This window comes from Myripristis murdjan, chromosome 8 (genome assembly GCF_902150065.1).
Source record: "Myripristis murdjan chromosome 8, fMyrMur1.1, whole genome shotgun sequence".
NCBI lineage: Eukaryota > Metazoa > Chordata > Actinopteri > Holocentriformes > Holocentridae > Myripristis > Myripristis murdjan.
Genome location: NC_043987.1, coordinates 7,084,620 through 7,096,726, shown reverse-complemented (window position 1 = coordinate 7,096,726; position 12,107 = coordinate 7,084,620). Strand labels below are relative to the sequence as shown.

At 42.7% G+C, this 12,107-nt stretch overlaps 1 protein-coding gene across 1 annotated transcript in view; it reads left to right on the top strand.

Moving 5' to 3' along the window:
- The window catches only part of myo15aa (myosin XVAa), a 58,848-nt gene that overhangs the window by 31,506 nt on the left and 15,235 nt on the right, over positions 1-12,107 (top strand). The window contains exons 35-46 of the mRNA XM_030058359.1: positions 1,227-1,365; positions 6,751-6,815; positions 7,567-7,746; positions 7,839-7,848; positions 8,538-8,679; positions 9,233-9,326; positions 9,542-9,644; positions 10,012-10,127; positions 10,470-10,529; positions 10,681-10,756; positions 10,882-10,997; positions 11,272-11,390. Coding sequence (XP_029914219.1) covers positions 1,227-1,365; positions 6,751-6,815; positions 7,567-7,746; positions 7,839-7,848; positions 8,538-8,679; positions 9,233-9,326; positions 9,542-9,644; positions 10,012-10,127; positions 10,470-10,529; positions 10,681-10,756; positions 10,882-10,997; positions 11,272-11,390 — 1,220 coding nt within the window. The remainder of the gene's footprint in view (positions 1-1,226; positions 1,366-6,750; positions 6,816-7,566; positions 7,747-7,838; positions 7,849-8,537; positions 8,680-9,232; positions 9,327-9,541; positions 9,645-10,011; positions 10,128-10,469; positions 10,530-10,680; positions 10,757-10,881; positions 10,998-11,271; positions 11,391-12,107) is intronic.

Here is a 12,107-nt window from a genome sequence, read left to right as displayed (position 1 = left end):
TGAGTAGCACACACACACACACGCACACACACACACACACACAAATACACAGCTCCACTTCCTCTATCTTCTTCTCCCAGTTTCAGTAGTTCTGTTCACTTCATATTTAGCTTCAAAGCCTCTGTTTGAAATTATCCAGATACCTCTCCTCTCTCTAAATGCCCGCTCCACCTGATCTGCCGCCTCGATTGTGAATGGAAGCGAGCGTTGACGGATGGATGGAACATGTGATCCGGTGGGACTGGCCTTATATGAATGGAGCAGATGTGATCACCTGGTGGAGGGGTGATTAGGTTACTGAGCGACCTACCGTATTTGACTGTAGCAGCAGGCAGCTCTCTCTCTCTCTACGCCCTCTGCTTCACAATTTAACAAGCAAAAGAAAAGGCTCTCATGGAGGAGATCTAAAAGATACATCACCAGGGGAAAAAAATGAATATACTGATATCTGAGATTGGCATTTTAAAAACACTCTTCCCATTGCAGATTATTTGACCACTCAGGGTCACAGTTGTACTCCTTTTGATCCTTGTTGTTGTCAGCTGTGGTGTTTCTGCACTTCCCAGAGATCACCTGTCAGTCAAACAGGGTGGGCGGGCCTGTGAATTTTGTGCTGATGAAGTTTGAGTTTATGTATGTGGCGCTGTTTTCTTTGTTTCCCTGGTCATGCTCACTCCTCAGTCCTTCTCCTTCATGTGCAACAAATAATTTTTTGCCAGTGTTTTTTTTAACAGCCAATGTGAAAGCTTTCCTTTGATGTGGGTGAATCACTACTGTCGTATCAACTGCCAGCATAGAGTAGCAAAATATTTTTTGTATGCAAATTATTACTTTACTTTAAAGCCTTGACCAAGTGTGTATGAGTTTGTTAGGTCACACAGTGTATACTGGTAAGCATATGTATGTGTGTGTGTGCATGTGAGGTCAAAGGGTGTGTTTGTGTGGGTGTTTGAGCGTCTCTTCCAGTGTGTACGGTACACCCCAGGGAGTATTCAATTCCCACGGCACTACCGGCTCACCGAGGAGGTCTGAATCAGCCAATAGCATAACCTCCATCAGCCTCGTTCTTGTTATCCCTCTCTCTTTCTCTCTCCTGCTCCAGGTGTCTTTAACCCTGGTCGTCCCTCATCCTCTTCCACTCCACAAAAACACTCATACTCTCTCTCTCTCTCTCTCTCTCCCTCTCTGTCTGTTTTCCTCTCTCCCTCCTGCTGTCTGTTTACCAGGACATGGAGAAGGCAGGGACCTTGTCAGCGAGGATAAAGGGAGGAGGAGGTGTAGGCATTGCAGCAGGAGGCAAAGGAGAGGGGGACCAGAGTCACGCGGCCCCCACCCGGCCCTATCCACCAGGAATACACCCCGGAGGTGAAACACTTGTTGTCTGTTATGTCTCGATTGTGTCTGACATCTGTGTCTGGGGTTTGAGTGAGTGCAGGCGCGTGCATGTGCTCAGTTTGTGTTCGCTAATGTCTGCATTTGTGCAAAGATGGTCTCTAGGCGTTGGCCTGGGTCCGTAGCAGTTTCTTACCAGTTCTGTGTCTTTCTGGTGTGTTCAGCTGATGCTTTCCAACCATCCATCTGGCCCTCCCTTTCAGTTTTTTGCTCCATTTATCAATGCCAATCATTCTTTTGTCCTTCCATCCATCCATTCCTCTCTCCCGCTCCACCGGCATCAATAATTCAGCTTGTTCTAAGTGGGTCTTAAATACTCAGCATCAGACTCTGGCTGATGAATAGTTCTGCCCTCTTTCCCCCTCTAGAGCTGCCGTCAAATCCTGGAAACAAACACTTTGGGCCACAATTCTTCTAACTCAGATTCCTATATGACAACTTAACATTTTCTTAATCTCCAAGTACAGAAATAAAGGTGTAAACATTTCCAGTCTCTCTGTGAGTTGAAGAATAGGTCCACTTTTTTCAACACAGACATTATTGAAATCCCATCCTATATGAGGTATATGAAAAATGTGGTATAATAACTTATAGTTAACCTAAGTATATCATGTTTTCACTCTGTGAGATGTACACCACAGTTGGCAGCTAAAAACGGGGGGATTAAAATGTTTCTTAGCTCTGTGTTGTGTATTGCAATGTAATTACATGTGGTTACTATAATTACACGCTTAATTGTCTCCACATTGTTAACTGGCAAATTAAGGTGAGGAGTAAACTGGCTTAGTCACACCTGACAGGACAGAAGTGTGAAAGGTTCAGGTGTACAGTTCTCCAACCTCAATCTCTCGCTTAGAGCCTCTAATGAGCAGTCTGCCCTCATGGATAATGCATCGGCCATTCACAGAAACCCCGGATGACTCATTTACTCTGTACAAGTGTCTACGCTTATACTCTTTCTCTCTTTCTTTGTCTCTTTTTTTTCTGTTTACTGTTGTCTTTCAGTTTCTCCTTCCCTGTGTGTCTTTCTTTCGTTTATTCTCTTGTATCTCTCTCTGGCTGTTGCCAAGGTTTCACAATCACTTTTCACTGTCCGGACATTATGGAATTCAATATTTATCACCTCTCCATCACTCTTTTTTACCTTAATGTCTCTAATTACTCCTCTTTCTCTTTCTCTTTCTCTTTCTCTTTCTTGGTTTCCCTTCACTCTGTCTGGGAAATATGCAGGGAATGTTAGCAATCCTCTGAATGTCCAGGTGTCAAGTTTTATGTTTCTAAAATACCAATAATGTTAAACCCCGAACTGAATTCCACAAAAAGGAAAATATTATGAAATATTACCGTGTATCTAAGGCATTTGAGGGAGGGTATCATTGGCAAGGGTTGCGAAGAAGACGGTATGAGCCTTAATCCGCTGAGCCTCCAGGAAGACAATCAAATGTTATTTTGACACTGATTTTGCCATTTTTCTTTCTGGAGACCATGGATTCAAAGTTTATTTCTAAAGGGAGGTGCACATTAAAGCTATGCACCCTAACTAGGCCTTGCGTGGATGTTAAATATTTCTTAATCTGATCATTTTCATGCCGAGAACAAATTTGAAAACATAAGAAATATTCAGGTGGTAAGTCTTCTGAAACAGCATTCAGACCATCATCACTGGAAGCCAGATTAAATGAAATTCCTTTAGGTAGGTTAGCAGTTCCTTAAGATGGCAGTATACTTTGTAAGATGAAACGATGGTGCGCAGTACAATCCACGAGACCTGTAGCTCTTTTCATCCCACTGTGTGCCAGGAGCGGGGCGTTGCATTGTCACAAGTCACCTGTTGAAACACGACACCACAACAGAGAACAACAAACACCAGTGTACCGGCAGTATTTGACCTATCACCATGTTACGTTTAATATTAGATGAAAATGTGGAAAACAGGTTTCCCCAAAAAAAAGGCAAAAACTTGCAGCTGCGTGTATTTTTAATTTTAAATTTAGTTTAGTTCATTTTTTATAAGTGTCATGTATCACCAATGATGCCCAGCCTACATGAGCTTGAAAAACACGAATAAGTATAATCACAGCAAATATGAGGCCAAACTGTCCGATAAATAGTTGTTGCATAGTACAGAATGTAAACCCAAAGAGGACATAAGTAAAGGACATAGGAAAATAAACAAAATAAATTAAATATCAAGCAAAGGCATTTAAGCAAAGAGCTTGCCTTGTTTCCAGGCTTAACATATGTAAATAGCAGTCTTGAGAAGCTCATGTTGAGAAAGCAAATAACCTTGGATTTCTATATTGCACAGCTTCAAGCAAGGCAGCCCTCAGATCTTCATACAGTGGACAGTAGAACATAAAGTGGGATTTGTTCTCAACATCACTGAGATCATAAACCAAACATACTCTGTCTTCTTGCTTATGTTGTTAAACCTACCTGCTTCACTGGCCAGGGCTAAACCACATCAGAGCTGGGTTTGGTACCATATCTTAATATTCCTGTACATACCAAATTCAGCTGTATCCGCTACTTGTTGCTGCAATTTATCCAGCAGGTTTTGAGTAATTCATTTAATATTACACTTTTTATTATTCATATTTATGTACTGTAGATATGCCTCTATAAAAATTGCCCAAATATTTTTGCACCAGAAGGAATGGTATGTTGAAGCCTGTGCGTTTGCCATGTGCGTTTTTTGTGCAAGCCCATAAATTCTGTGAAAGCTTTGTAGTCCAAGGCTACAATAAAAACATTTTTTTTTTTGTACATTACAGTGGCTGCCCTCCCACTCAAGACAAAAGAAAAATTCACCTGTGGGGGGGTGGGGTTTGCTAAAGAAGACCAACAGAACCCAAACTGCTGTGTCTTGCACCTTGCAAGACTTCTTTCTGCCCTTAATTAATAAGTCTACACTCGAATGCAGAGCTCCAAGCCTTTACCAATCCTTACCACATTTGGTCAATCGTCTTATTCAGTGAAAGGGATACATTTGTGGAATGCCCTACCAACTGAAATAAAAAAAGAAACTGATATAAAAATATTTAATGATAAGGTTAAACTCTGGTTGAAATCCAACCAAATGTGCGAACACTAATTGGCATATTTTAAATTGGTGATGACACAGCTTTTATCACTGTAATTTGGTGTAATTGATCATTTTTAATCATATATTGTAGATATTGTATAGAAAGGCCCAACCAGGGACTCGGGTCGCAAACTAGCCTTGGCTATAAACCCCATATACAATGCAACGGTTTCATGTTTTATAACTTGATACATTGTTTTTTTGTATTGTCCCTGTCAAATAAAAATAAATAAATAAATAAAATAAACTGACCCGGTCCTGTTTACATATCTGTAAAAACCTTCACCCATAACCATCTGCACTTCACCCTGAACTTTTACCGTTTCAGTCCCTAACCCTGTTTCCTACCTGCTACTCCCCAAGCTGTGCCAGTGCTCCCCGTAGCAGGAGGAATGATGCCACCCATCCCCGCCATGCCAATCCCCTCCCACCACCATCACCACCAACAATACCAAGAACAGCAGCAGCAGCAGCAAGAACAGCAACAATACCACCAATACAATCGACCCCAGCAGCCCTATCATCAGCAGACCACAGCAGACCCTCCTGCCACACGTGTAGCACCAACCCCGACACCCACTCAGCGTCCACCCAGCTCTGCCCCCGCCGCTGACAGTGATGCGGATGTAGCTTCCCCTGTCAATGGGGTCCCCAGTCTGTCCCCTGCGGTGCCAGGGATGTCCTCTGTCCCTGGCGTGTCCGTGGTGCCAGGCCTCTCGGTGATGCCAGGTACAATGAATGCCGACGGGTTTGTCAGCATGTGTGGCCCTCAGTGTGCGGGCATGCTTGGGTCATACACTATATTGCCAAAAGTATTCGCTCGGCTGCCTTCGCACACATATGAACATGAGTGACATCCCATTCTTAAACCATAGGATTTAATATGATGTGGGCCCATCCTTTGCAGCTATAACAGCTTCAACTCTTCTAGGAAGGCTTTCCACAAGGTTTAGGAGTGTGTTTATGGGAATTTTTGACCATTCTTCCAGAAGTGCATTTGTGAGGTCAAACACTGATGTTGGACAAGAAGGCCTGGCTCGCAGTCTCCGCTCTAATTCATCCCAAAGGTGTTCTCTCGGGTTGAGGTCAGGACTCTGTGCAGGCCAGTCAAGTTCTTCCACACCAAACTCGCTTATCCATGTCTTTATGGACCTTGCTTTGTGCACTGGTGCGCAGTCATGTTGGAACAGGAAGGGGCCATCTCCAAACTGTTCCCACAAAGTTGGGAGCATGAAATTGTCCAAAATGTCTTTGTATGCTGAAGCATTAAGAGTTCCTTTCACTGGAACTAAGGGGCCGAGCCCAACGTCCGAAAAACAACCCCACACCATAATCCCCCCTCCACCAAACTTTACACTTGGCACAATGCAGTCAGACAAGTACCGTTCTCTTGGCAACCACCAAACCCAGACTCATCCATCAGATTGCCAGACGGAGAAGCGTGACTCGTCACTGCAGAGAACACGTGTCCACTGCTCTAGAGTCCAGTGGCGGTGTGCTTTACACCGCTGCATCCGATGCTTTGCATTGTGCTTGGTGATGTAAGGCTTGGATGCAGCTGCTCGGCCATGGAAACCCATTCCATGAAGCTCTCTACGCACTGCTCTTGAGCTAATCTGAAGATCACATGAAGTTTAAAGGTCTCAAGCTATTGACTCTGCAGAAAGTTGGCGTCCTCTGCGCACTATGCGTCTCAGCATCCGCTGACCCCGCTCTGTGATTTTATGTGGCCTACCACTCCGTGGCTGAGTTGCTGTCGTTCCCAATCGCTTCTACTTTGTTATAGTACCACTAACAGTTGATTGTGGAATATTTAGTAGCGAGGAAGTTTCACAACTGGACTTACTGCACAGGTGACATCCTATTACATTACTATTACAGCACCATGCTGGAATTCACTGAGCTCCTGAGAGCGACCCATTCTTTCACAAATGTTTGTAGAAGTAGTCTGCATGCCTAGGTGCTTGATTTTATACACCTGTGGTCATGGAAGTGATTGGAACACCTGAATTCAATGATTTGGATAGATGAGCGAATACTTTTGGCAATATAGTGTATGTAGGTCATGATAAGCCATGCTGAATCGATCGTCTTAACCCCTGACACTTTTATAAGCTGCAGTTCCGTGTGCTGTGAAGGTTTGCCACTCTGCGGTTTTGTGTTGCAGAGGAATCTGCGGGGCCTTTGCAGTGTTGGTGCTTTTGCCGTGTTTCTCCACTGCGAATGTGTCTATTAAATGACATCTGTGTTTACATGTGCTTGTGTGTCTCTAGGATCAGAGCAGGCAGTCCTGACTCAGCAGCAACAGGCCATCATCAACCAGCAAGCCATCATTCTGGTCTGTCCTCACAAGATGTACTATCAAATATTCTGTGAAACTTTCTACAAGTCATCATTGAGTTTTTATTTTGTTTACATTTTTTTTAGGCATTTCTGTTTTATTTCAAAGTGACAGTAGAGAGACGGGAAAGGGTGACATGCAGCATAGGCATTTGGCCGGAATCGTACCCAGTAGCAAGAGAGAGCTTTCTGATTGGCTGCTCAGCTTTAGCAAATCAGAGCGTGAGAAGAGAAATGTTAATGAGCAAAGTAAGCAAATGACACTGCCAAGAAGGCACACAGATTGTGCGCTGCTTGTTCTCAGCATCACTTCATCTGCCGATTCCAGCATTTTGTATAATTAAAAGCTACCCCGGGTGTCTATGATCGTGTGGCTTCTGCTTTGCATTTTTTAAAGACCACTGCTGCTCCTGGTATGGAGAATTATTTTCTCTCACACATGTACAGAATCTGTACTCATGTCAGCTGTCAGCTGTAGTTTATGCGGTGTGTTTCTGGATAGTTTTTAGCAGACAGCGTGTCTGCGGTCTGGTTGATGCTTGGTGTGAGACGTTGGCTTGGTGTGTCCCTAACCTCCCTCTGAAAAGCTCAGATACTACTGCTGCTTTTGTCTGAGAGCAGAGTTTGTCTGAACACACATCATGCAAATAAGTGAATAATATGAGGAATATACATCCAGGTATACTGTTTTAAGAATGTTGTTTTTGTGTGTGTGTGTGTGTGTGTGTGTGTGTGTGTGTGTGTCCCAGGCGCAGCAGATGACCATGCAGGCAATGGCTATTCAGCAGCAGATGCTGTCCTCTTTTCCTCCTGCCGCCCCGGCCCCTGTGTCCCCGCCCACACAGCACCACACACACTCCAGAGCGCCCAGCCCTGTGAGTACATACACACACACACACATGCCAGCATGCGCAAAAACAGCAATTGCAGCTGAATTCATACCAATGTATATCACTACTTCTCTCTGTTTTTTCAGATCAATGAGATCAGCCCTCCTCCTGTTCACCGAAAACAATCACAGCAAAAAACGAGTATGTTGCAAACTCTGACACACAAAAGCCAGTGCTTTCTTTCACCCATTTTGCCTTTATTTATTTATTTGTTTGTTTGTTTGTTTGTTTGTTTTACGCATGTATTTTCTCAGCAGATTAGGTAATGTATAATGAAAACATGCCATGAAACTGAGAACATGAGCGAGCCAGATTCAAACATGTGATTGTGCAGGTGCAGTACATGTTTTTGCAGTAACAGGAGGATGTAATTTAATATGATTGTACGTATAATTATTGTGGAGTTGGTGTCAACTCCAGCTGGATTTGACAGCATCAGTGACATCAGTAATCACAGTATACATATATAAAGATACAAATAAAAACAGGAGAAACCAGGATATGTTTCTAACTAGCTCCCATCCTCAAGATCACAACACCTGGCAAGGCAGACAGCTACACTGGCTTTACATGTTTTATGGGAATGTAAATGGAAATTTTTCAGTATCTTTAAGTGACAGTTTCAGTGTCAATTTCATTGGCAGTTGCTTGGAGTGGGAGCTTGTATGGACTTAAAAACACTGATCATGCAAGCCTTGACTGAATCTTTGACTGAAACTCAGGCACCAGCAAGTCACTCTAGTTCTTAACTAAGAAAAGCCACTAAATTATATTGAACTTCTTAAAATAAATGTGCTTGAAGTTAGATTCAATAAACTGGTACGTTCCAGGTCCAACACGAGCCCCCCCTCCTGAGGATGTGGTACGGTCCAGTGTGAACAACACAGAGCGCATGGAGCCCAGCCACGACATCAAAGACATCATCAAACAGCACCAGCCTCCACCAGCTCCCGCACCTCCTGCCACTCAGAGGTAACACACACAAACACACACATACACAAGAAGCTGTCGTTCACAGGCATTTACTGGCAACTTGAATCTGTCGCTTGACAGAGACTCAGTTGTATTCAAGATTCACTCATTGGTGAGTTGATTGAAGAACAATTTTCCTTTTTTTTAATGGTTTGATTTGAGTTTTGGAGGCACGATTCAAGTCAACAATTCAATTCTGTACTTTACACTAAAGGTTTATACCCATTTTCCTTCTGAAATATGAAAAAAAGTAAAAAGATATTATTGACAAAGTTGTAATCAACAGTTTTCTGGTAGATCACCACAACTTTTTAGGTCTTTTTTTCAAGAATTATGATTTGGTTCAAAGCATTTTATGTTACTTTAGGCCGAAGTCAGAGATATCCAGTCAATTTATTTCTTTTAGTAAACCGATACAGTTCAGTCAGCAGAATTTATTATCTATAATTGATGTATCTGTACATTGAATGAATCATTAAACTCCTTGTGTTCAGTCTTTCTCTGTTTGCTTTTGTGTACATGTGTGTGTGTTTGTGTGTGCGTGTCTGTGCAGGAAAGGAGAGGGAAGGGTATTTACAAAGAAGCCAGATCCTCATGATGAAGCTATGGAGATCCTTAAAGACCAGATGGCCAACCCGCCTTCACCGGTACACACACACACACACACACACACACACACACACACACACAAACACACCATGGACTAGTGTTAAAAGAAAGTGTGTTTTAGTAGTTTATGACACCTCTGCCTTTTGTCTGTGTTTTAGTAATAAATTAAATTAAATTAACTTGTTAACATGTCTGCCCTTCAAATCTGATTTCAATCACTGTTTTGATTTCGGACTCTCTTTTGCTTTCTCAGACTCAAAGGAAGCCTCCGTCCTCTCAGCTCAGAGAAGAAGGAGGAGTTAAGGTTGCCACGAGAAGAAAGATAACCTCCCAGATAAGCACCCCCCCTCCACCAGGTGAGTATTTTACATACCTGTCCCCAGGAAGGACTTCAATTTGTCTGTTTTTGTAGTTTCCTGCCTACTTATATCTGTGTGTTTACTAATTAATGTACATAAGGATGACATATTGAACTGTGTGAAAAGAGCAAAAAAAGAGCATTTTTTCAAAAATGTGTCAGAAACACAAAAAGGCATAAGTGACAAGACACTGTAACAGACATTTTTTATATTTAAGATGTTATTGATCTACCTTCGTTGAATGAACTGTGACCAGATAAAATGTATTTATCAATCAAAGAAGAGTTTGCGAGAGAGAGCAGATTACATATTGAATGTGAGGGTGTGTGTGTGTGTGTGTGTGTGTGTGTGTGTGTGTGTCCAGTCTCTAGAGAGTTGCCAATGGAGGAGGAGATCATTCAGACTCAGCTCCACAGCAGGACCAGTGAAGAACACTACACCTACACCAACGTGCCCTGGAAACTTTATCTGAGGAAAGAGGTGCCCCACGCACACACACACACACACACACACACTCGTCAATCATACTATAGTACTGATGTGTCTTTTTCTTTGTTTATATGGGAGCAAAAGTTTTGTCAAATTACATTATGAAAATTGCAGGCATTTTTTTCCCCCTAGCTCCTCTTCCACCAAATGACAGCACTGGAACTGTTTTAATGAAATAATTTAATATATACCAAAAGTCAAAATCATCTCAGAAAAAAAAAAAAAAATAGAGTCATATTCTACCAAGTATTCATTTGCTGGTGAGCATGTAAACACCTTACTGCATATATTTTTTGATGAATACTTACACTGTCCCTGCTCCTGTGTTTCCAGGTGTTCTACCCCCGAGAAACCTTTAACAGTCCACTGATTCTGGACCTGCTCTTCAAACAGGTTGCTGCACTTTTACACTATTTGCATGGGACAGTGCCCTCTCTCTGCTGTTTAATAAAATGTTAATAGTCATTTACAGCAGCACTGAATGATAATTCTTGATCAGCACTGTAGGGAGTGCATGTGTGTGAATGTGTATGTTTTCTTGCAGATTGTCCATGATACCTTCTCTGAGGCCTGTATCCGGATCACGCAGGAGGAGAGGCAGAAGATGAAAACTTTCTTCGGTATTAAAAACACTAACTAGAACACTACTTCTTCTACATCTTTAAAACACCACTGATTGGTTTGACCCTGTCAGGTTTAGCTCTGTGATCTGCTCTCTCTCTCTCTCCCTCTCTCCCTCTGACAGCGGAGAACAACGTGGAACAGTTTTCAGGAACACAGGATGAGAATGTGAAGAAGAAAGCGGTGGGCATGGCCAGAGACTCTTGGGAGATTTACTTCTCCCGCCTCTTTCCTGCCTCTGTGAGTCCGTGTCTGTTTCTTGACTTGCAGTATGAGTGGCGGGCGGGATATCCAGCAAAGTGCAGCACTTCCTGCACTGACATCATGACATGAGCGGAAGCTTGCAGTCAGGATTTTTCTTTCGTCCACTCGGAGCTTTGAGCTCGTTCTGCTATGAAGTGCATGTGCATCGTTCAGTTGGCTGAGTCTTGACAATGGTGTGTGTGACTATACTTATTTTCATGTGTCTATGGCTGTGTATGCATGTTTGTGTGTGTGTGTGTGTGTGTTCCAGGGCAGTGTGGGGACAGGGGTGCAGGTGCTGTCTGTTTCTCACAGAGGCATCAAGCTGCTGAAGATGGTGAGGAGCGGCACTACTGCTCCAGACTACTTCAGAGTGCTGAGGCCTTACAGGTACACACACACACACTTACACTTCTGTACCCTATAGACACATACAAATGCATCCACACTGCATGAGCCTGAAATAAAGCCCAAACTCAGCCCCTGTCACAAAGGTCCTGAGCTTATTCTGACAGTTGTTCATTTTTATCCTGACCTGAACCTAAAGTGGTGGACAAAGTACACAACCCCATTACATGACTCACAGCATAGATACTCCTGGGCAAATATTACTCCATTACAAGGGAAAAGTTGCTCAGATAAATATTTACTTGAGTTAAAGTAACACTTAAATATTTAAAAGTACATTTTCTATTTAAAATCAACACATTGCTGTATTGTTTTCGTGATGCATTTAAAGAACATCGTAACTCTGTGAAACCACCTACTGATGCACTGACTTGCTTGTAGAACCACTTTGCACCACAAAAGTGCTCACCGCCGCCATTTGCACTGTACCAGCAAAATGGAGCTGATGCATTTTACTTTGAAAGTGGATGTCTTGCTTACACTTTTTTCACAAAGCTTAATGACTTATTTCTGCTTTTACATCAAAGTATTGAGACTTGAGATACCAAGGCGATTACCAAAACAGCATTTTTTCCATCTTAGGATAATGCCAAATTCTGTCCTCCTCTTTCATCTTGTGATGCTGAAACTGTAATTCATGTATTTGTATCTTCCAGACTTGATCATTGCAGTGTCCTTTTCTCTGGTCTTCCTAGTTGT